The sequence below is a fragment of the Loxodonta africana genome, chromosome 2 (genome assembly GCF_030014295.1).
Source record: "Loxodonta africana isolate mLoxAfr1 chromosome 2, mLoxAfr1.hap2, whole genome shotgun sequence".
In the NCBI taxonomy this organism is placed as follows: Eukaryota; Metazoa; Chordata; class Mammalia; order Proboscidea; family Elephantidae; genus Loxodonta; species Loxodonta africana.
Window position 1 is genome coordinate 200,255,763 of NC_087343.1, and position 22,662 is coordinate 200,278,424.

Sequence of the window (22,662 nt, forward strand, 5' to 3'; positions counted from 1 at the left end):
TGTCAAAACAATAATGAATGAGCAGTCTGTGGGGTCAGTGAACGGGGAGCATAGGTCTGTGATTGGGCCCTGTGATTGTTCTGTTGTGGTGTTTGCTGAATGAGTGGAGTCTGCCTGGGCAGTAATTGGTAGAACTGGGAGTGTCAGTGGTAGGTACTTGGGCCAGTGATTTGAGCATCTCTACGGGGTTCAATTGTTAGGGAGATTTTGGCTGTTAGTGACTGTTGGAGAGGCTAATTATCTTGCCCAAGGTCACCCATCTACTAAATGCCAAAGGTAAACTTGATCTCAAGAAATCTTAACCATGATGCTGTACAACTTCAAGATGTGAAAGCTGACTTAAGGAAGTGCAGTGGTAGGAGCAAGACAAGGTCTGTGAACCTGGGAAATTTCCTTGTCCAGAAAATCGGAAGGGTAAAATAACTCAGAACTTCATTCTAAGGATCTATTCAATATTCAAATTCTCTGGTAGAATAACCCATTGATACTTAATCTTTCAGATTATATCAGCGAACAGAATCTGAGCCACAATCTCTAGACTAATGTACCCTTCCTGCTGTGTCTGTTTCTGAGTCTGCAGGCAAGTATGAAAAATGAATCACAAGGAAATGGAGGTGCTGAGAGGGGACCAGGCCACAGTAATATTCCTGAAACACGGGGGAACTGGTGTCATGGAAAGATGATTTTTATACTGTGTGTGTAATAGATAAGAGATGGAAGATAGAGGAAGCAGAAAGACTAGTTAGAATCCTAGTGATAGTAATCTATGAGTAAACCAGCAAAATTTAAGATTTCCAATCCGGTCCTTTCACTGGTTTGCCTCCGTACACCCTTGTTTACCTTTCCATTCAATCCTCATCCCCATTCAGAACCTTATCCTTTCTTCATTCCTACTCTTTGTATTTCTTTATCCTTTCTTCCATAGGCTGAATGGTCATCTTTGAAACTTCCAAAGCTACTTGTAATAACTATCAATATTCTGCTTCTGTAGGTCCAACTAGAGCAGTTTTTCCCTCCAAGTCCAAAAGATGGAAAATATTTGCACATAGAATTTTTCCATACTTAGAAATAAAGGTGTCAATATAACAAAGAGTATTCCTTAAGAGGTTTCATTCTATAAAATGCCGATGGAAATATTCACTTGGAATTGTGCATTTTATTCCATTTTAGGAGTCTTGCAAATTGTATAAATAAGCAACAGGAAACCCAAGTCAAACTTTTGGGAAAAGTTACATTTATTTAACAAGATGTCACTGACTAAAGTGAGAGACAATGAGCGTAATTACCTAGGAGAAATTTTCCAAAGAGCGAAAAATGTAATAAATGTAACAAAGCTGTAATAACGGTGTCAGAAAATTCACACTGGTGAGAAAGCATAAGAACTTAATTAATATAAAAAAGCCTTCCTATACAAATCTCAACTCATTGGACACAGGTGAAAAACCTTATGAATAGGTGGGAAGAAGCTTATATCAAAATGTAATCTTATTCTGCTTTTGAGAACTCATACTGGAGAGATATCCTGTATTTGTAATAAATGTGGAAAAGCCTCCAATCAAAAGTCCCATTTCCACTGGAACATATAATTCATATTAAGGAGAAATCATTCAAAGGCAATGAATATGAGAAAGCCTTCAGGTATAGCTTGGCCCTTAATTAATATAATAAAAATCATACATGGAGAATGCCTTATAAATTCCACTAATGTGGGGGGTGGGGCTTATCCAGAAGTCAAAATTGATTGATAGGACATCAGAGAATTAAAAACTATGAATGCAAAAAAAAAAAAAAAAAAGAAATGTGGGAAAACCTTCAGGGACTTGTCAACCCCAACTGAACATCATCAAAGAAATGATCAAAGGGAGAAATCTTATGTATATATTGAATGTGAAAAAACACCCCTCTAGAAATCATACCTTTGTATACAGAGAATTCAGAAAGGGGAAAAACCCTATGAACGTGTTAAATATGATAACACCTTTAGTAATAGAGAATGCCCCCACTGTTCATAATATGATTCATGCTGCAGAGACAACTTAGAAGTGGACTGAATGAGAGAAAGTCCATAAAAAAAACAAAACTCACTGTGGTGTGACAGTTAATTTGTGTCAGTTTGGCTAGGATATGGTTCCCAGTGATTTGGCAAACACTAGTCTAGTTGCTGTTCTATAATGTAATTACTTTCCATAATGTAATCTAATACAATGTAATCACCATTCATAACACAGTCTAATGTAATCAATCAGGTGATGTCATACCAGTGTAGGGTGCATCCTAAACCTAGTAACTTCTGAGTTATAAAAAGACCAGAATAGATGCAGAGATACAGGGAGAAAAGACCAATGACAGATACAGATCCATCTACAATGATTGTTGGTAGCTACTAAAAGCTGAAATAGACAATGAAAGACCTCCCACTACAGCCATGCCCAGAACTGAAACTTCTAGCCTCCTGATTGTGAGAAAATAAATTTTTGTTTTTTAAAGCCACCCACCTGTGGTGTTTGTGTTACAGCAGCACATGGTAACTAAGACACTATGCATCAAGGAATTCACATCAGAGAGATTAATGTATTAAAGAATATATTAAATGTTGTGGGAAGTGTGTGAAGGCCTTCAGCAGGAAGCAAGGACTCTAAATCAGAAACCTCATCCTGGAAAGAAATTTTCTAAATGCAATCAATTACAATCATGTAGGAATGCTTCTAGTAAGAAATAATCCTAGGTCAGAGTTCAGCGTGGGGAAAAGCACACAAATGTATGTAGATATAGATACAGATACGAAAAAGGCTTCAACTAGCAGTCAAAACTCACTGCACATCAGAGAATTCATACTGTGAAACACAAAGAAAACAATAAATTCAGGGAAACCTTCATCTGGAGATCGGAGAATTAAAAACTATGAGAAAACCTTCAGGGAGTTGTCAACCCCCAAGTGAACATCAAAGAAATGATCAAAGGGAGAAATCTTATGTACATATTGAATGTGGAAAAACACTCCTCTAGCATCATAAAACAAGGCTCCAGGAATTGACAGAATATCAATTGAGATGTTTCAGCAAACAGATGCAGTGCTGGAGGCGCTCACTCCTCTGTGCCAAGAAATATGGAAGACAGCTTCCTGGCCAACTGACTGGAAGAGATCCATATTTATGCCTATTCCCAAGAAAGCTGATTCAACCAAATGCGGCAATTATAGAACAATATCATTAATATTACAGGCAAGCAAAATTTTCCTGAAGATCGTTCAAAAACGGCTTTAGCAGTACATTGACAAGGAACTGCCAGAAATTCAGGCTTGTTTCAGAAGAGGACGTGGAACCAGGGATATCACTGCTGAAGTCACATGGATCCTGGCTGAAAGCAGAGAATACCAAAAGGATGTTTACCTGTGTTTTCTTGACTATGCAAAGGCATTTGACTGTGTGGATCATAACAAATTATGGATAACATTGCGAAGAATGGGAATTCTGGGAACACTTAATTGTGCTCATGAGGAACCTTTACATAGATCAAGAGGCAGCTGTTCAGATAGAACAAGGGGATACTGATTGGTTTAAAGTCAGGAAAGGTGTACATCAGGGTTGTATCTTTCCACCATACTATTCAGTCTGTATGCTGAGCAAGTAATCCAAGAGGCTGGACTATATGAAGAAGAACAGGGCATCGGGAATGGAGGAAGACTCATTAAACAACCTGCGTTATGCAAATGATACAACCTTGCTTGCTGAAAGTGAAAAGGACTTGAAGCACTTACTAATGAAGATCAAAGACCACAGCCTTCAGTATGGATTGCACTTCAACATAAAGAAAACAAAAATCCTCACAGCTGGACCAGTGAGCACCATCATGATAAATGGAGAAAAGATTGAAGTTGTCAAGGATTTCATTTTACTTGGATCCACAATCAACAACCATGGAAGCAGCAGTCAAGAAATCAAACAATACATTGCATTTGGGTAAATCTGCTGCAAATGACCTTTTTAAAGTGTTGAAAAGCAAAGATGTCACCTTGAAGACTAAGGTGCGCCTGACCCAAGCCATGGTATTTTCAATCTCATCATATGCATGTGAAAGCTGGACAATGAATAAGGAAGACCGAAGAAGAACTGACGCCTTTGAGTTGTGGTGTTGGCAAAGAATACTGAATATGCCGTGGACTGCTAAAAGAACGAACAAATCTGTCTTGGAAGAAGTACAACCAAAATGCTCATTAGAAGCATGGATGGCAAGACTGCGTCTTACATACTTTGACATGTTGTCAGAAGGGATCAGTCCCTGGAGATGGACTTCATGCTTGGCAAAGTACAGGGTCAGTGGAAAAGAGGAAGACCCTCAACGAGGTGGGTTGACAGAGTGGCTGCAACAACGAGCTCAAGCATAACAACGATTGTAAGGATGGCACAGGACCGGGCAGTGTTTTGTTCTGTTGTGCATAGGGTTGCTATGAGTTGGAACCAACTCAATGGCACCTAATGACAATACAATAACAACAGAAATCATATCTTTGTATACAGAGAATTCACAAAGTACAGAAACCTCATGAATGTGTTAAATATAATGCCTTTAGTCATAGAGAATGCCCCCACTGTACCTAAGATGTAGAGATAACTTACAAGTGTACTGAACAAGAGAAAGTCCATAAAAAGACAAAACTCACTCAGAGTTTATATAGGGGAGAACCCTATAAAGTACTGAATGGAAAAGTCGTCAGCAAGAAAACACCTCATTGTACACCAGAGAACCCACAAAGAAGCCCTAAGAAATAATGATTTGGGAAAGCATTAATCAATAAATGAAACTTTATAATTCATACAAGGAAGAAACCCTATTAATGTAACAAATGTGAGGAAGGAGATTTTGTACACCGAAGATGATAATCTAAGGAGATGCCTTATTTATCTAAGTAGTGAAAAATCCTAGTCTGAAGGTCAAAAGTTATTGTGCATCAAAGAATTTGTATTGGGAAGAGTCTCTATGTTGTATGAAGTGTGCTTAGCCTTTCAAAGTTAGTTAAATACTATAGAATTTATACTGAAAAATTGAAACAGTCAAATTAACAAATTTGCATTCTACCCCAGGGAAACAATATTCTATAACTGAAAAACTTTTTGTAAAAAAGATGACTGACAAACGAACATCCGTTTATCTATAGTCCAAGTATCTTCCTCCACACGCTTCATGCTCTCCTTTCAAAGGAGACTTCCTAGTAAATACTGGGAGAGAAGATTTACTATATTCCTCCTACATTGCTCACATGTCTTTCTTCCCCTGTATGTGTCTCTGTGTCCATTCTGGTCTTTTTGTAACTCGGAAATGATTAGGTGTAACCCACCCTACTCAGTTATGACTTAATTAACAGAAAACTCTAGTTCCAAAGGGGATCCCATCCACAGATATGGGCATTAGGATTCCAACACATATTTTTGAGGAACACAATTCAATCCATAACACTCACCATGCACACGACTCTCAGACACTGACCCCAACTCCAAAACAGAACCTCCGCAGTTATCAGAGAAGGGCAAATGCCGCTCTGTTCCTTTCTTCTCAAACCACTACCACCACACAGGTGTATGAGATTCACTTAAGGTTTGCGAGTAATTTAAAAGTTTTTATGGATTGAATTGTGTCTCCCAAATAGAAATGTGCAAGTTCTAACCCCTGTACATGTGCATATGAGCCTATTTGGAAGTAGGATGTTATGGATTCATTTGTGTCCCCAAAAAATATGTGTTATAAATCCTAACCTCTATGCCTGTGGTTATAATCCCATTTGGGAATGGCTTGTGTCTTTTATGTTAATGAGGCAGGATTAGTGTAGGGTGTGTTTTGAGTCAATCTCTTTCGAGATATAGAAGAGATTAAAACAAGCATGAGAGCAGAGATGGGGGAAGACTGATGTCAAGCCACATGGAGATTTCCAAGGAACCAGGAAACAAGCTGAAGAGACAAGGACCTTCCCTCAAAGCCAACAGAGAGAAAAAACCTTCCCCTAGAGTCAGCACCCTGAATTCAGACTTCTAGCTTCTTAAACTGTGAGAGAATAAATTTCTGATTGTTAAAGCCATCCACTTGTGGCATTTCTGTTATAGGAGAACTAGATGACTAAGACTTAAGGTTTTTGTTATGTTAATGAGATCACATTGTTAACGAGTCAGGTGGAGACTTAACCTAATCATTTGAGTAGTGTCTTATAAAAAGAGCAGAATAGACATGGATACACACAGGAGGGAAGATGCCATGTGAAGACAAAAACTGCAGATGCATGTACAAGTCCAGGAATCCTAAGGACTGCCAGCAGCTACTAGAAGCTGAAATAGACAAAGAAGGACCTTCCTCAGGGACGGACCTTCCCCCACAGCTAATGTCCTGAATTCAGACTTCTAGCCTCCAGAATTATGAGAAAATAACATTTCTGTTCTTTAAAATCCACCCACTTGCGGTATTTTTGGTTATGGCAGCAATAGGAAACTAAGACAGGAGTACACATGGGAAGGGGAAACAGAAAGCCGTACTCTACATGTGACACTCCCCAGAGTCCAGGAGAAAAGATCCCAAGGAAAATACTTTGATGTGAGTAACCTCTTGGGAATGCACCCTAGTTCCTCTCCTTGCTCCTGTGTCCTCATTAGACCCATCCTCTGCTCACAGCGCTATCATCCAAGGGCCCAGCCTCTGTGCCAAGCCAAATAGTCACCCAAGCCTGAGTTACTCTGTCCAGAATAGAGACCCACAGGTCTCCTCTTGTTGGAGTGCTCCTCTCCCATACCAACCCTGTGTTTCATTCTGGGATCTACCCATTCCTACATGCCGCCCAATCCCCAGGTTAGAGCGCTCAGTTGAAGGATAGAAATCTCACCCAAACTGGGCAAGTCCAGGGCTTCATCATGACCTTTGAACTTCAGAGAGTGTAAATTTGCTCTCTTTAGTGGTGGGGCCCTCTCAGTGGCTATTTTCCACTATGGCTAAGAAGTCTGGTCTGCATTGAGAAGAATGAAGCTGATATCCAGAGAAAAGTAGGGGTAAAATGTGAAGCATGGGTCCAGTTCTTTCTGAGGGGCAGTCCCCTCCATGGTGGGTGTGACCTTCCTGAACTAAGGTTTGCTCCCTGTCTTTAATGGTTCACTGCACACTTGGGCTTTTTACAACTTCCACATGAAGCAGGAGAAAGAAAACAGAAGACAAGAGGAAGCAGCAAGTCCCATTCATCCCCAACCCTGCTACTTGGGGTCCTCTGTGCCCTCACCTTTGGGTGGGGCTGCCATTGTGGAGGTCGCTTTGAGGCTTCGCTTCCGCTTCTGCACGTTCTGCTCTGGGTGGAAGAGGATGACATAGGTTTTGGGGACGTAGAGCATGCCAAGGGACACTGATGCGCTGAGGCTCAAGGACACTGTCAGGGTGGTTGTCTGGATGTAGATCTAAGTCATGGAGGAAGGAATGAGATGGGTCTCAGCCCTATGCCCTCCATACCCCCTACACTTCTGTTGCCACATAGACTGGGTGTGAGTCTATGTCAGCTGGGTTAGGAAGGATGAATGGGAATGAGCACTTAGGAAAAGACAGCAGCATAGGGAAGAGCCTGGTGGCATAAAGAGTCTGGTGGTCACTGTGTGCCTCTGGTGTAGAAAGGGAGGTAGGTGAGTGACATGGGACTGAGTGGACAAGTAACTGAGGGAAGGGAGCGTTGAATTAACAGACAGGGAGACCTGGGAAAATCATCTGTAAGCCTAAAACAGGCTAGGGCATGTTAAGTGAATGAATGAACATATTTTCAAATATACAAATGAATGAGTTCACAGACTGAATAAAGGAGCAAACAGGTGAACAAATGGATGACATAGATGGATATTCTACTGTATACATAAATGAATGACTAAATGTTCAAGCAAATGGACCAATGAATTAATGGATTGACAGATAAAGTGTGTAAAGAAATGAAGAAATAATTGAATAAAAACAAGTTAATGGATGGATAGACAAGTGGGTGAATCAATGAATGAGTCAACAAAGGAAGAGGGGAATGACTGAATAAACAAGCAGAGGGATACTGAAAAAACCAATGAATGAACAAGGATTTAAGTGCACAAATGAGTCAAACAGCCAAGCAGTCAGTCCAGGAATTAAGCATCTAAATGTACCGCTCAGCTCTTGAAACAATCAGGCCCTTCAGTGGACAGGCAGGAAACAAATGAGGTGGCCAAACTTCCTAGGGGGCCCCAGATTACCTTTTCAGCTGACTGGGCAGTGCCAAAGAATATAGGCACAAAAGCCAGCCAGATGATGCAGGTGGTGTACATGGTGAAGCCAATGGGCTTGGCTTCATTGAAGGTCTCCGGCACGCCACGGGCCTTGATGGCGTACACAGTGCATGTGACCATGAGCAGGAGGCTGTAGCCCAGGCAGCCAATGAGGGATAGATCTGACATGTCGCACTTGAGCACCCCTCTGGCCTGCTCTGGGTCCACTGTCCGCTGCTCTTCAAAGTCGATCACACTATGTGGAGGCTGGGCCCCCAGCCATGCCACCACTCCCACCACCTGCAGGAACCAACACCGTATCAGAGACATATCCTATTCCAGGAACAAGCCCACCCCAGTCCCTGACCTCGGTCTCTGGCAGGATAGGATTTCCCTCAAAGCTTCTGGCCTACCGAGTGGGATTCTCAGGCCTGAGAGAGCCACCAAAAAGAAGGAAGGAAGTCCAGGTAAGAGGGATTGCCTGAGCAGAGGTCTGGGATACAGCCAGGTGGAGAGAAGGGCTGTAGTGGAGGTACGTGTTGGCAACGTCAGGGCTGGTTGATATGTGGCAATTTTTGATGCCCTTTTCCTGCGCTCTTCCCATTACCACCGCCATTGACTAAGCCCCTTCAAGGGGTAGTGAATGCAGGCAAAGGATCTGAAGTCCGACTGTGTGACCCTAAACGCAACTTCTCTCTTGGCCTCTGCTTCTCCATATAGAGAGTGGAACCCTCATAATCTCTCCTCAGAATGTTGTTGTGAGGACAAAATGCCATCTTAGGGGGTTACCTGGTACATGTAGCACATATTAAGAATCAGGTCCTAAAGAGACGTTCTGTCTACTTCTCCCAACCCTCCAGGTAGGTGTTATTATCTTATCTGTAGATGTGAACATACACTAGATCGATCACTTCTAAATCCAAAAAGAATCCCAAACCAGTTGCCATAGAGTTGATTTGACTTATGGTCGTCCCATGTGTGTCGGGTAGAACTGTGCTCCATAACGCTTTCAATGGCTGATTTTTTGGAAGTAGATTGCCAGGCTTTTCTTCAGAAGCACCTCTGGGTGGATTCGAACCACCAACCTTTAAGCTGGTAGCAGAACACCTAACTGTTCGTGACACCCAAGGACTCCCAGTTACTCTCAGCACCATGCAAACCTAGTTCCTGAGCACCCCCTTCCTTGTCCAAATCCAGAAAACTGTTGAGTAAAATGTAACGAAATCATGTGTGAATGCATAGTGATGCTCAAAATAAGGGAACATCTCAGGTAAAATAAACAAAGGAAGCACTTGATAGACAGGGGTGAGAATGTGAGCTGGCCCGGGACATATAAGTGCCAAACACAGGCCCTAATCAATTCCCTCACAGAGACAGGAGACAAGACCCTGATCCAAGAGAAGCTGAAGACTAAGAACTGAGACACCTGGATAAAGGTGGGACCCTCGGAGGGCTGCCCCATACGTGTGTGCAGGTTGCACTCCAGGAGGCAAGTGGCACCTGAAACCCAACCAAAACTCCATGCTGTGCGGTGACCTGGAGCTGGGTGGTGTGACTCTGAAGGAAGGGACACTTTTTATCATTTGTCTGCCCAAAAGGAATACCTTTTTGTGATGCTCACAAGGCAGCAGCTCTGGCGATTGCTCTGTGAGCAAGGGTTGAATGAAATAAACTCCACCCACTGTCTAGGAAGGCAGGAAGAAAGCGCCTCTGTGCCTGGCACTTACACCTCCCAGGCCAGCTTACATTCTCACTCCTCTCTGTAGGTTGCGGGGAGAAGTCCCCTATGAGAAACTATCATAAAACTCAGTTATAGTGCACAGAAGTAACAACCAAAATGTACAACACATATTTTGCAACACTTCTATGTGGCAGAAAAAAAAATTAGTATACAATACATGTATGAACTCCTACAAAATTATAGAAAATGAACAAAAGATAAGAACAAGCAATTCACAGAAGAGGAGATTCCAAAGGCCAACTGTGCTAACAATTAAGTATAGCCAAAATAAAAAAAATGAGATGCTATTTAACATCCATCCTTTTGGCAAAAATACCTACAAAGTTTGAAGAGGTGCATCTTTTAAAGGGTCCATTATATCTGGAAAGGCGGTTGTAATGTGGGGAGTTCAAGCAGGTGAGACCAGGGAGGTGAGCAGATTGGGAAACAGTGAATACAGGCTAAGAATCTCCATCCTGTGGACGAAGGGAACTAGGAAGTATCTGAGACACAGGAGTAGCAAGGTGCCTTCACAGAATATGCTGGGCCTGACAAGGGGAAGTTCAATTCCTGTTAGGGAGGGTGGGAGCACCTTCTACTAATGGGTACTTGCATGCACAAAGGCCTATGGGTAAAAAAAAAAAAAGGCCTATGGGTAAGAATGAATGTGGTACATGCAGAGCTACATGAGAGAAGGGCTTGTCTGAAGTGGAAATTGTGTCACCTTCCACCTGGCCCTTAGAACATGACTGGCTCTGCAATATTACACCAGTTCCACCACCCCAAGCCATCTGTCTCTTAATACCCTCTGCACATAAACATCTAGAGCTTTCCAGACTATGCAAGTCATTTCCAAAGCTGTAATAGTACTTATATTTAGGGAAAACCACAAAGGAAATCTGTTTTTGATGTACATTACATCATAAAACATCAGTTGTTTTATGGAATTAGACACTGTACTCCACAGAAATTCAAGCAGGATTCAGAAGAGGACATGGAATGAGGGGTATCATCGCTGATGTCAGATGGATCTTGGCTGAAAGCAGAGAATAGCAGAAACATGTTTACCTGTGTTTTACTGGCTATGCAAAGGCATTCAACTCTGGATCATAACAAATTATGGATAACATTGCAAAGAATGGGAATTCCACGATACTTAAATTGTACTCATGAGGAACCTATACATACACCAAAAGGCAGTTGTTCAAACAGAACACGGGATTACTGCGTGGTTTAAATCAGGAGTCGTGAGTCAGGGTTGTATCCTTTCACCACACTTATTCAATCTGTATGCTGAGCACATACTCCTAGAAACTGGGCTATATGAAGAAAAACATGGCATCGGGATTGGAGGAAGACTCATTAGCAATATGTCAACATGCAGATGACACAACCTTGCTTGTTGAAAGTAAAGAGAACTTGAAGCACTTAACTGATGAAGATCAAAGACTACAGCCTTCAGTATGGATCATACCTCAGCATAAAGAAAAAAATCCTCACAGCTGGACCAATAAACAACATCATGATAAATGGAGAAAAGATTGAAGTTGTCAAAGATTTCACTTTACTTGGATCCATAATCAATACTCATGGAAGCAGCAGTCAAGAAATCAAACCTCGTATTGTATTAGGCAAATCTGCTGCAAAAGACCTCTTTAAAGTGTTAAAAAGCAAAGATGTCACTTTGAGGACTAAGGTGTGCCTGACCCAAAAGAAAAAAAAAATTCAAGCCATGGTATTTTCAGTGGCCTCACATGCATGGGAAACCTGGACCATAAATACGGAAGACCAAAGAATAATTGATGCCTTCAGATTATGGTGCTGGCAAAGAATATTAATGTACCACGGACTGCCGAAAGAACAAACAAATCTGTATTGGAGGAAGTACAGCCAGAATGCTCCTTAGAAGCAAGAACGGTGAGACTTCATCTCACGTACTTTGGACATGTTATCAGGATGGACCAGCCCCCGGAGAAGGACATCAAGCTTGGTAAAGTAAAGGGTCAGTGAAAAAGAGGAAGATCCTCAAGGAGATGGATTGACACAATGGCTGCAACAATCAGCTCAAGCATAACAATGATGGTGAGCATGGTGCAGGACCGGGCAGTGTTTCCTTCTGTTGTACACAGGGTTGCTATGAGTCAGAGCTGTCTGGACAGCACGTAAGAACAACAACACTCCACAAAAAAATCACTGGACCCTGTACCTCTCATCCAGTCTACCCCAGTGAACTGGCCAGCAGTAACTTGTTTCATGGAAAAAGATACTTTTTTTGAGGAAAATTAATCAGCCGTCTCTTTTCCTTACGTTTGTATAAGAGCCCAACTGTGGAAGCGCATATTCACTTTATGAAAACAATTTCACTGTTTTACCAAAAATAACTAGACACTCATGCGTCCCACCTTACTGACCTAATTTCCTTCATGGATTGAATGGGGCAGTGGCAGGTGAGGGAAAGGGGAGGAATGGCTTCTCTTAAATGAGTTCTTCTCATTTACAAGGAAACAGTAGAGCTCTATATCGTGGGCCTATTTTTATTTTAACATGGGAACCAAAAATGGAAAGGAGTGACTCACTCTAGAAATACCACTTCTCTGATTGAAGTTGCGTACAAACCCCCTTTTTATGGACTGAATTGTGTCCCCCAAAAAAGACATGTTGAAGTCCTAAACTTTGTACCTGTGAATATGACCTTGTTTGGAAACAGGATCTTTGAAAATGTTATCAGTTAAGTTAACATGAGGTCATAATGGAGTAAGCTGGATCCTAATCCAATATAAGTGGTGTCCTTATAGAAGAGAAGAGATGCAGACATGGAGGGAAGATGGCCATGTGATGAAGGAGGCAGAGATGGAGTGATGCATCTACAAGCCAAGGAGCACTTGGGGCTACCAGAAGGTGGGAGAGACAAGAAAGGGGCTTCTAGAGCCTTGGGAGGGAGCATGGCCCTGCTGACATCCTGATTTCAAACTAGCCTCCAGAACTGTACGACAATAAATTTCTGTTGTTTTAAGCCACCCAGTCTGTCGTACTTAATTATGGCGTTACTAAGAGACTAATTCACCCCACCCCCAGCCTCCAGAACACCCACCCTGCCACCTTGGGGCTCTTGAGGACCCACCTGCACAGATGTGAGGCTGAAGGTGATGACGAGTTGCGAAGTGGGGCTGATGAAGGGTGGGGGTGTGACTGAGCGCTTCCCCTGCTCAAAGATCCGGTAGATGCGGTTGGTCTTGGTGAGCAAGGCAGAGTAGCTGAGCGTGGTGCCGAGGCCAAGGAAGAGTCTCCGGGCAGCACAGACTGCGACCCCAGGCTCAGCCACCATGAGGAAGGTGATGGTATAGATGAGGAAGATACCCGTGAGCAGGACATAGCTGAGCTCTCGGCCAGAGGCCCGGACGATGGGTGTATTGTTGTGCAGCACAAAGGTGGCCACCACTGTGGTGGTCGCCATGATGCCCAGCATGGCCAGGAGGAGTGGAGGGGCTGCCCAGGGGGAGGACCAGGTAAGGCGCACCACGGGCGTGGGGCGGCAGCCTGTGTGATTGGGAGTGGGCCGCATGTCCCCAGGACAGGCCTCGCACGTGAACTCGTCCACCTGGAAGCGGTACCCGTCACAGGCCTCACAGTGCCAGCAGCAGGGGACACCCTTCACCATCTTTTTCCGCTCACCTGGCCCACAGGGGAGGCTGCACTGAGATGAGGGCACATCTTGGAGGTCGCCTGACCATTGAAGTGCTTCCACCTGAGACAAGTGAGACACAGGCTTGTGACCCCCTGCTGCAGAATGGTGGGTCCACCTCTCGATGCCAGGGTGTTGTCTGTGTTACTCACGTCCAGCCTGAGGATCTCTGCCCACTGGCCCACAGCCTGGTACCCGCCGCTGCCCACACTGCCATTGGCCACCTGGTACTGGAAGATGTCGTAGCGCCCGGGTGCGTCTCCATTCTCATTGAACATTACAGGGGTGCCCGCACTGCCTGGAGGAGAGCCCATCATCCTTAGCTGGCCCTCCTGCCCATCAGAGCCACCTCCTAGAGAGGTCACCTGGGCTGGCCAGCATCCAGGGCAAGTAAGATAGAGTCTGACTGCCCAGGCTTGAGGAAGAGTTCAGACCTGGTCCAAGATCTTCATGATAGCATGAAATTGGTACCATTTTGAAGTCAGCTTTGTTTCTTTGAGAAGCTTGTCCTAAAATCTCTAGTGCTGGTCTGGGATAATATTCAAGAAAGCTTGGCAGAGAGAAGGTGCGCAATATATATTTGGTGAGGGAACAGAGTTTTTGGTTTTATGAAGGATAGTATTTACCAAGAGGAGTCCCTGGGTGGTGCAAACAGTTAAGCACTTGGCTGATAACCAAAAGGCTGGAGGTTCGAGTCCATCCAGAGGTGCCTCAGAAGAAAGGGCTGGTGATCTACTTCTGAAAAATCAGCCACTGAAAACCCTAAGGAACACATTATTAGTCTGACAAACATGGGGCTGCCATGAGTCGGAGTCAACTCTCTGGCAACTGGTTTTAATTACTAAGCAGCAAATCTCTCCCCCAAAACCATGAGTACAGCTTGAGTCCATTAGATTCTTTTCAAAAGACATTGTTTTGAGTCCTGACCACAGGCCAGGCCCTCTGCTGGGAGACACAGAAGCATAAGACACGCCCCTTGTCTCAAGCAGCTCCCAGCCTAGCGGCATTTAGAAGCCTGTGACTCAGAGCAGGCAGGTCATCCACAGTGTGGGCCATGCCTTGAGCGGTTTTCACTGTGTCCTCCACACACCCTAGAGTCCAGATGCCTCTCAGCCCTGCACGGTGGAGCGGAGTTATGTGTAACCCGCTGAGTGTGAGGCAGGCAGGGTTGCAGAGAAGCTCCCTAACTCTGAATTTGCAAATTGGGGCACAGAGTGCTGAAGCCTGGGGAGGAAGGGGTGTTAGAAAGGGGGAGCCAGACTTCAGCCATAAAGAGAAATGAGGTTCTGATGCATGCTACGACATGGACGAACCTTGAATACATTATGTGAGAGAAAGAAGCCAGACATGAAAGGACAGATATTATATGATTCCAGTCATATGAAATATCTAGAATAGGCAAATGCATAGAGACAGAAAATAGGATAGTGGTTATTAAGGGTTGAGGAGAGAGGAAATAGGGAGTTAAGAGGTTTACCTGTGTTTTATTGGCTATGCAAAGGCATTTGACTGTGTGGATCATAACAAATTATGGATAACATTGTGAAAAATGAGAATTCCAGAACGCTTAATTGTGCTCATGAGGAACTTGTACATAGACCTACAGGCAGTTGTTCGAACAGAACGAGGGGACACTGCATGGTTTAAGTCAGGAAAGGTGTGCGTCAGGGTTGTATCCTTTCACCGTACTTATTCAATCTGTATGCTGGGCAAATAATCTGAAAAGCTGGACTATATGAAGAAGAACAAGGCATCAGGATTGGAGGAAGACTCATTAACACCTGCAATATGCAGATGACACAACCTTGTTGCTGGAAGTGAAGAGGACTTGAAGCAGTTACTGATGAAGATCAAAGACCACAGCCTTCAGTATGGATTGCACCTCAACATAAAGAAAACAAAAATCCTCACAACTGGACCAATAGGCAACATCATGATAAATGGAGAAAATGCTGAAGTTGTCAAGTATTTCATTTTACTTCGATTCACGGTCAACACCCATGGACGCAGCAGTCAAGAAATCAAATGACACATTGCATTTAGCAAATCTGCTGCAAAGGACCTCTTTAAAGTATGAAAAAGCAAAGATGCCACTTTGAGAACTAAGGTGCACCTGACCCAAGCCACGGTGTTTTCAGTCACCTCGTATGCATGTGAAAGCTGGACAATGAATAAGGAAAACTGAAGAATTGATGCCTTTGAATCATGGTGTTGGCGAAGAATACTGAATATACCATGGACTGCCGGAGAAGAATAAACAAATCTGTTCTGGAAGAAGTAAACCAGAATGCTCATCAGAAGCAAGAATGGCAAGACTTCATCTCACATACTTTGGATATGTTATCAGGAGGGATCAGTCCCTGAAGGAGGACATCATGCTTGGTAAAGTAGAGGTTCAGCAAAAAAGAGGAAGACCCTCAAGGAGATGGACTGACACAGTGGCTGCAACAATGGGCTCAAGCATGACAACGATTGTGAGGATGGGGCAGGACCGGGCAGTGTTCCCTTCTGTTGTACACAGGGTCGATATGAGTAGGAACTGACTTGATGGCACCTAACAACAACACTGCTTAAGGAGTGCTGTGTCTGTTTGGGGTGATGCAGAAGTTTTAGAAATAAGTAGTAGTGATGGATGTACAACATGGTGAATATAATTAATGACACTGAATTGTACACTAAATATAATTAAAATGGAAAATCTTATGTAGATTTTACAATTAGGATTTTTTAAAAAGTGGGGACCAGAGCTTGGCTCAGTTCTCCAGCCCTCAGCCCCAGGTGCCCACTATGCCATTCTGCCTCTCCCTCCTTTCAATCCTGAATCCTCCCATGTCTGGCACAGAAATCTGTCCCAGGGGCCTTCCCCTCACCCACAGGAATGCTAGTATCCACTCACCATTGAAGCGGACTGCTCGAATATACTGCAGCAGTGTCCGCCCATCAGTGGGCTCCATGGCTGGGCACAGACCTCTGTGCCCGGGACAGAGCGCCTGGTGCATGCTGTGGAGGGCGTGGGCAATGGCGTACACAGCATCGATCACAAACTGCACCTTCCCCTCCTGCTCGTAGGTGGAATCCCGGCCAATGCGTTCCTCGCCTGTCCTAGGGATGCCCCACCCCTGAGACCAGGAGCCAGGAAGTGGGCCTGGCCCCCACATGCCTGAGCTGGCCTCCACCTTTTCCCCTACCACCCTCTCCACCCTGGGCAGCGCTCACCTGTACATTTGCGAGTGGAATCATCTGACTGGGTATGCGAGCTGGTCAGTTTGCAGTTAAAATTCTCTTCCCAGAACTCAGCAAACCAGATGTTCCGGCGGTTGTTCTCCAGAGAGCGGGTCATGAAGTACTGGTCAAACCCTGGGAGGTAGGGAAGGAGACAGGAGGCTGCCATGATTCTCCTGTGGGATAAAGGGAGAGCAGGGAGGCAGAGCAGCCTCATCACTCTCATCGGCAGGATGGTATGTTCCAGATCCTTGATTTTTCTTCCTCCTCCTCCCCACTAAATTAGTGCTTTTGGTAGTACCAGAATACAAGCATGGAATTTTAAAAAATACTAACATTTATTTACCCTGTACAACGGGTATGCTTTTATTCACACGCCATCCCCCTTCAAACATGGCTTTGAGGGGAGTATTCACAGAACTACAGACTCAGAGAATCTGAGAACCCTAGAAGGGACCTGGATCATGGTAACAATTATATATTTTTGTAATTAGCTGCCATCAAGTAAGCCCCCTACTCATGGCAGCCCATGTGCAATAAAACGAAATGCTATCTGATCCTGTGCCATCCCTGTGAACTGTTTCAGATTGGACCATTGTGATCAATAGGGTTTTCACTGGCTGATTTTCAGGAGCAGATCGCCAGGCCTTTACTCCTAATCCATCTTGGTCTGGAAGCTCTGCTGAAATCTGTTCCGCATCATAGCAACACACAAGCCTCTATTGACAGATGGGTGATGGCTGTGAATGAGGTGCATTGGCTGGGAATTGAACCTGGGTCTCCCACATGGAGGGTGAGAATTCTAACACTAAACCAATTATACGAATGGGAGAATGAGTGCTCCCAAGAGGGAATTCTGGGGAAGGACAAATGGGGATGGGAGGCAGAATGTGGGAGCCAACACTGCCACTCACCATCAATGGAAGCCCTTTTGGGCAGGATGGTGATGGCGCCCATGGCCACATCCTCTAGGTTCAGGATGGGTGCAGTCTTGGCTCCCCAGCTGTCTGAGCCAACCCACAGGAAGTGGCCCGTTAGGTTGGCCTGGCGTGTGGCCTCCAGGACCCTCCTGGTAGAACAGGGTTGGGAGGTGAGTGAGGCCTGGAATCCTCTTCCAACTTAGCCCTGGCCACTTAGCATTCTTCTTCACCCATCTGTCCCTCTCACATCACTCAGCAGACCCTCTTTACCAGGAAAAACGGGGTGCAGGGTGTTTAGGACACTTAGTAGAATGCCAAGCCAGGTTCTGACCCCAGACCAGCCCATGTACTCTGTCTGGCCTTTGGAGGTGCTCTTTGAGGAAGATCAAGGCCACTCAGAAGTCCCTCCACCCCCACACCCTGCCTCCAGCACCTCCAGGCTGAAAGAGGAACCTCCACTTGGGCAGGACCCTGCTGGTTACCCTCCGCACTGCCTAGGCTCAGTCCTGACAGCCCCTTCTGCTGACACCCACTGCACTGCCTGGGCTTGTTTCCAACAGGTCATTCTCCGGGCGTAGGTCTGCTCAGCCCCCCCCCCCGCCCACACACACACACACACACTCTAGGTTGTAAAAACAGGCAAGTATTCATGTGAGTTTCCCTGGTTGGGCTGGGGCATCTCCACCCAGACCTGGCCGGGATCACTTGGGCAACCAGATGTAGTGATGGCAGCAGGGGATTCAAGTGGGTGGGAGGAACAAGGGGGAAGGAGGAGTATGTGCAAATCTGGTGGGTATGTAAAAATGGGAGGCAGGGCATGCAAGGAGAGCCTCCTCAGAGCAGTAAATGAACCCACGCTGTCCCACCTGATGTCGTCCTCATTGGCAAAGATGATGATGCCCCGGGCGTTGGGTGTCTCCATGAGTCTCCTGATTAACTTGTTGAATTCTCCTGGCTTTGGTTCCCTGGGAATCTTGATGGACTGTGCAATACAGACCCCCCCTTCGGTGCCAGGGGTGCCTAAATCAGGGCTTGGCCCCTGTACCCACAGGGGGCCACCACCATAGATGACTGCCTAGCTTGTCATCAGGGGCCTGGCTGAGGGGTGAAAGGGGTGGAATCAAGCCTGGGCTCCACTTGCTGGGCCACATGGCCTGAGGCTGGGTACACCAAAGGAAGGGGCACCCTTTCTTCCACACAAAATGCTGTCTGCCTGCCAAGCCTTGAACCACCCACAGTTACCCATCCAGGCTAATCGCAGCCCTGAGGCCCACCACAGATCCAGTGCCCCCACCCTACAGCTTCCTGCCCCACCCAATGGCCCCTGGCCCACACCCCTGTAGGTTCTTTGGTGCCTCAGACAGCCCCCCACCCCAACTCACCAGCCTCACGGGAGATCTGCACAAAGGCCTCAACCCCACTCTCGCCATAGTTGCCCTCGGAGGCCAGCGTGGACACATAGTTCCATCCTAGTGCTCGCACGATGTCCACCATGGCCTGGGCCTGGTAGGAGTCAGGTGGCACCACACGGGAGAAGAAGTCGTAGCGTGTAGAATCGCTGAGCTCTGGGGCTGTGGAGGCATAGCTGATCTGTGGTATCTGGAAGGGGGAAGAATCCCTGGGCTGTGAATGGAGGGCTAGTAGTGGCCCTAGGGAGGTATGGCTGTGGAGATCCAGGACATGGATGGGAGAATGGAAGGTTTGGGGTAGGGAGCTGGGGGCCAGGTGGAGTGGCTACATGAAGAGGCCAGAAGGTATGGGGAAAGGTCTGCATTTTGTGAAGGGATCTGGTGGGATACGGGAGATGTGAGGGTCTAAGAGAAAGGACATGGTCGCCCTATACAGTTGTGCAGGGTGTGTCCTGAACACCAACTCTTAAGCAAGAGGGAAGAAGGAACTGAAGTCCAGTCTGTAGCCAATCCAGCTGCATCCACCTGGGGAAAAGGAGTGTCCTTGTCAGCCCCAGAGGAAAGCACAAAGGGACAGTCTGTACAGGAAGGGTCAGAGCAAACAGGAGTTGGAGGGAAGTGTCTGATTCAAGGCTGTGTCTGGCCCCATGGAGAGGCTTGTTTGAAACTGGGTTTATCTGTGTGCATTGTAGTGATTAGTAGCAGGGATTATAGGCTAAGCTGATCTGGGAGTGGGGTGAGGAGCAAGTTTGAAACAGCAGTGGAGAATGGCAACAGAGGACTGAAGAGGTGGCTGACAGAGAGAAGGTGTGAATCAGAACCACATCACACGGAGCAAAGAGCAAAGAAGGAGCAAATGGGAGCTACATTGGGCACTCCACGACACTTCAGATTAGCAACAACCTTCTCATGCAGGTTTAACCTCCATTTCACAGATGATGAAATTGAGGGTAGGTCAAATCAATTAAAATGTCTGTGATCCCAGTGATGTGGCTGGGAAATGAACTCAAGACCCTCATAGTTTCTTCTACAACAGAAATCGCAAAATGGCCCCCATGAGGCCAAATCTGGCTCATGGTTGTGTTTTGTGCACCATGTTGTATTTTTAATTTTTGAATTAGTAGCTGATATCCAAAAATAGAATGTTTACATCTAAAACCCTATCTGGTCTGGAATCCTGGTCTGGTCTGAGCCAGGCAGCAGTGGGCCCTGGGCTCACAGAGTCCTGCTTCGCTCACTTCCAGTCCCCACCTGGCCCTTGGAGGCCCTTGAGTTTCAGATCCCTTCATTAGACCTAAAGGGCAGAGACAGGTAGAGCAACAGAAACCAGGCTCTTTAGACAGAGCCTACAGATAGCGAAAACGGACACCCCTACACGCACAAACACACAGACACACTAGACAGCCACAACCTCTCTCTGTGCCCGCTAGACAGTGTCGGTATGCCCGGCACCAGTGCTGCCATCCAGAGGACACTGTGGGGAGAGAAAGATTAAATGTGTGCAGATGATGGAGGACCCAGAAAAGATCCTACCCAGAATGCTTGGTGTAGAAACAAGAGACGCTCTCAAGAAAACTCTCAATTAACAGATGGAAGCAAAGCTTCCCTCCATCCACACAGACATGGAAGGACAGAGAGGGACCCTAGAGGAGCCCCAGTAAAGCTATTGCACAAGCCTCTTTCGGTGAATGACTACTATAGAAAACCCCCAAACTATAATGCCAAAGGTTGCCTAATCTTTGATCCCTATGACCCCGATCATTGTCGCCTAGGGCTGCAAGGAACTTGTGTCCCTCACAGAGGACAGTTCTCTAAAGATGAGGGCCCCACAGGCGGTCCAGGCGTCTCAGGTAGGGCTGGGCAGGGCGCTGTAGAAAAGAAATCCCACTGTCGTCTTGCCTCTTCAGATGGCCATCAAGAGATGATTAAAAGGTGTGTCTACGTCTACGTTGCAGCATTCGAAGGAGGGTCCTGGATCCAGGGAAAACTCAAAGCTCCTCCCACCCAGAGCCCTCCACAGGGCCCAGGGGCAGGCCCACCTTGTACAGCTGTGCAGGGTTTGCATTTGCCTGGGGGAAACCCAGAAGGCAGTTTTTCTTAACTCACACGAGGGGCTGCCTGCCTGGGGGGCGTCAGAATAGACAAGGGGGTCTAGGGGTAGGTGGCTGGATCTGATTCAGGCCTGTGTCTGATCCAACGGAGAGAGCTTCTTGGAAGCTGCTTTAAATCTGTATAAATTAGAGTGATTAAAGCGGAGACCTTTCCGGACTGAGGTGAAGAGAGAAAAACACGAAAGACATCGGCCACCCCAAGGGCGAAGACAGGCAAGAGATGCTGTAACTAAACACGGCCCCGCGGCCCTCACCGCAAAGAGGCGCAGCACGTTGGCGACCATGATGGAGACTGAGCTGGCTGAAGCGCCCACGACCGCCACGACGCGCTCCGGGGGCGCCGCGCGGAGCGGAGGGGCGCCCCCGGGGCACCGCACGCTCGCCTCGTCGCCGTCGCCGCGGCCGCTGATCAGCGCCTGCACGAAGCTGAGCGCCTGCTCCAGCGCGTACGTGTCCCGCGAGCAGGTGTCGAGCAGCCGCGCGCCCAGCCGCACGCCAGGCAGCAGCTCCGGGTCGGCATTGACGCGGTCCAGCGCGTACAGCATGGCCTCGAGCCGGTGCACGCCCTGCTCCTTCTTGAGCTGTCCGCACGCCTGGCCAGCCGAGCCGCGCGCGTGCACCGGGAACAGGCCGCCCAGTGTGAGGCCGCCGGCCAGGCGCACCGAACCCGCCGCTTGCGATAGGCCTGCCGGCACCAGCCACGCCAGGGGCGGCAGCAGCGCCAGAAGCAGCGGGCGCGGGATGCGCCGGGGCCCGGCCATGGCTCGCGGGCTGCTAGAGAGAAGGCAGATGGGAACAGGTGTTCTGCAACTCTCCGAGAGCCAGGGGGAAAGTCCGGGGCAAAGGGAGGGAGTCTTGGGGCCAGGGAGAAGAAAGACGAGCAAGAAATGTTTGCCGAGTGCTCTGGTAACTAAATGGGATAGGTACCCTGCCAGTCCTCCCGGTCCTCCACCCAGAGTTCCCAGACCAGCGCTCTGAACCTTATAGCACAGGTTCCCCTGCCTAACAACTGTTTGCACCCCTCCAGTCTTGGCCCTTCCCAACAACCCTGGACACTGGGCCCCTCTTTCTTGGAGTCCATCCCCAGCGCACCTTCTTGACCACACTCACCTGCGCCAGCCGCTGTTGGTTCAGGACAAGCCTGTGACAGATGCCGAGGGGCTCTGAGAGAGATAGGATTTAAGGATTCTAGCGAGGGGATGAGCGGCAGCCCTGAGGGCGGAGACCCCTCCGGAGTACGGACGTGCTGCGCAGAACTGGCTCCCTCTCACTCTCTCCACATCTCCTTTCCCTCCCTCTTCTAGTCCCCCGGTCCGATCCATTCTCTTCTTTTTCCTGTCTTTGGATGTAAGTCCAAC

At 46.7% G+C, this 22,662-nt stretch overlaps 1 protein-coding gene across 1 annotated transcript; it reads right to left on the reverse strand.

Annotated features, from left to right (window-relative positions):
• Window positions 1-7,030: 7,030 nt before the first annotated feature.
• GRM6 (glutamate metabotropic receptor 6) lies at window positions 7,031-22,065 on the reverse strand. The gene is made up of 10 exons (XM_023552191.2): window positions 21,559-22,065; window positions 19,167-19,383; window positions 18,651-18,786; window positions 17,779-17,933; window positions 16,859-16,999; window positions 16,539-16,739; window positions 13,795-13,940; window positions 13,082-13,705; window positions 8,229-8,540; window positions 7,031-7,421 (listed from the first exon to the last, which is right to left on the reverse strand). The coding sequence occupies exons 1-10, from the start codon at window positions 22,063-22,065 to the stop codon at window positions 7,224-7,226; spliced, it is 2,637 nt and encodes an 878-aa protein (XP_023407959.2). The 3' UTR covers window positions 7,031-7,223.
• Between the last annotated feature and the right edge of the window lie 597 nt (window positions 22,066-22,662).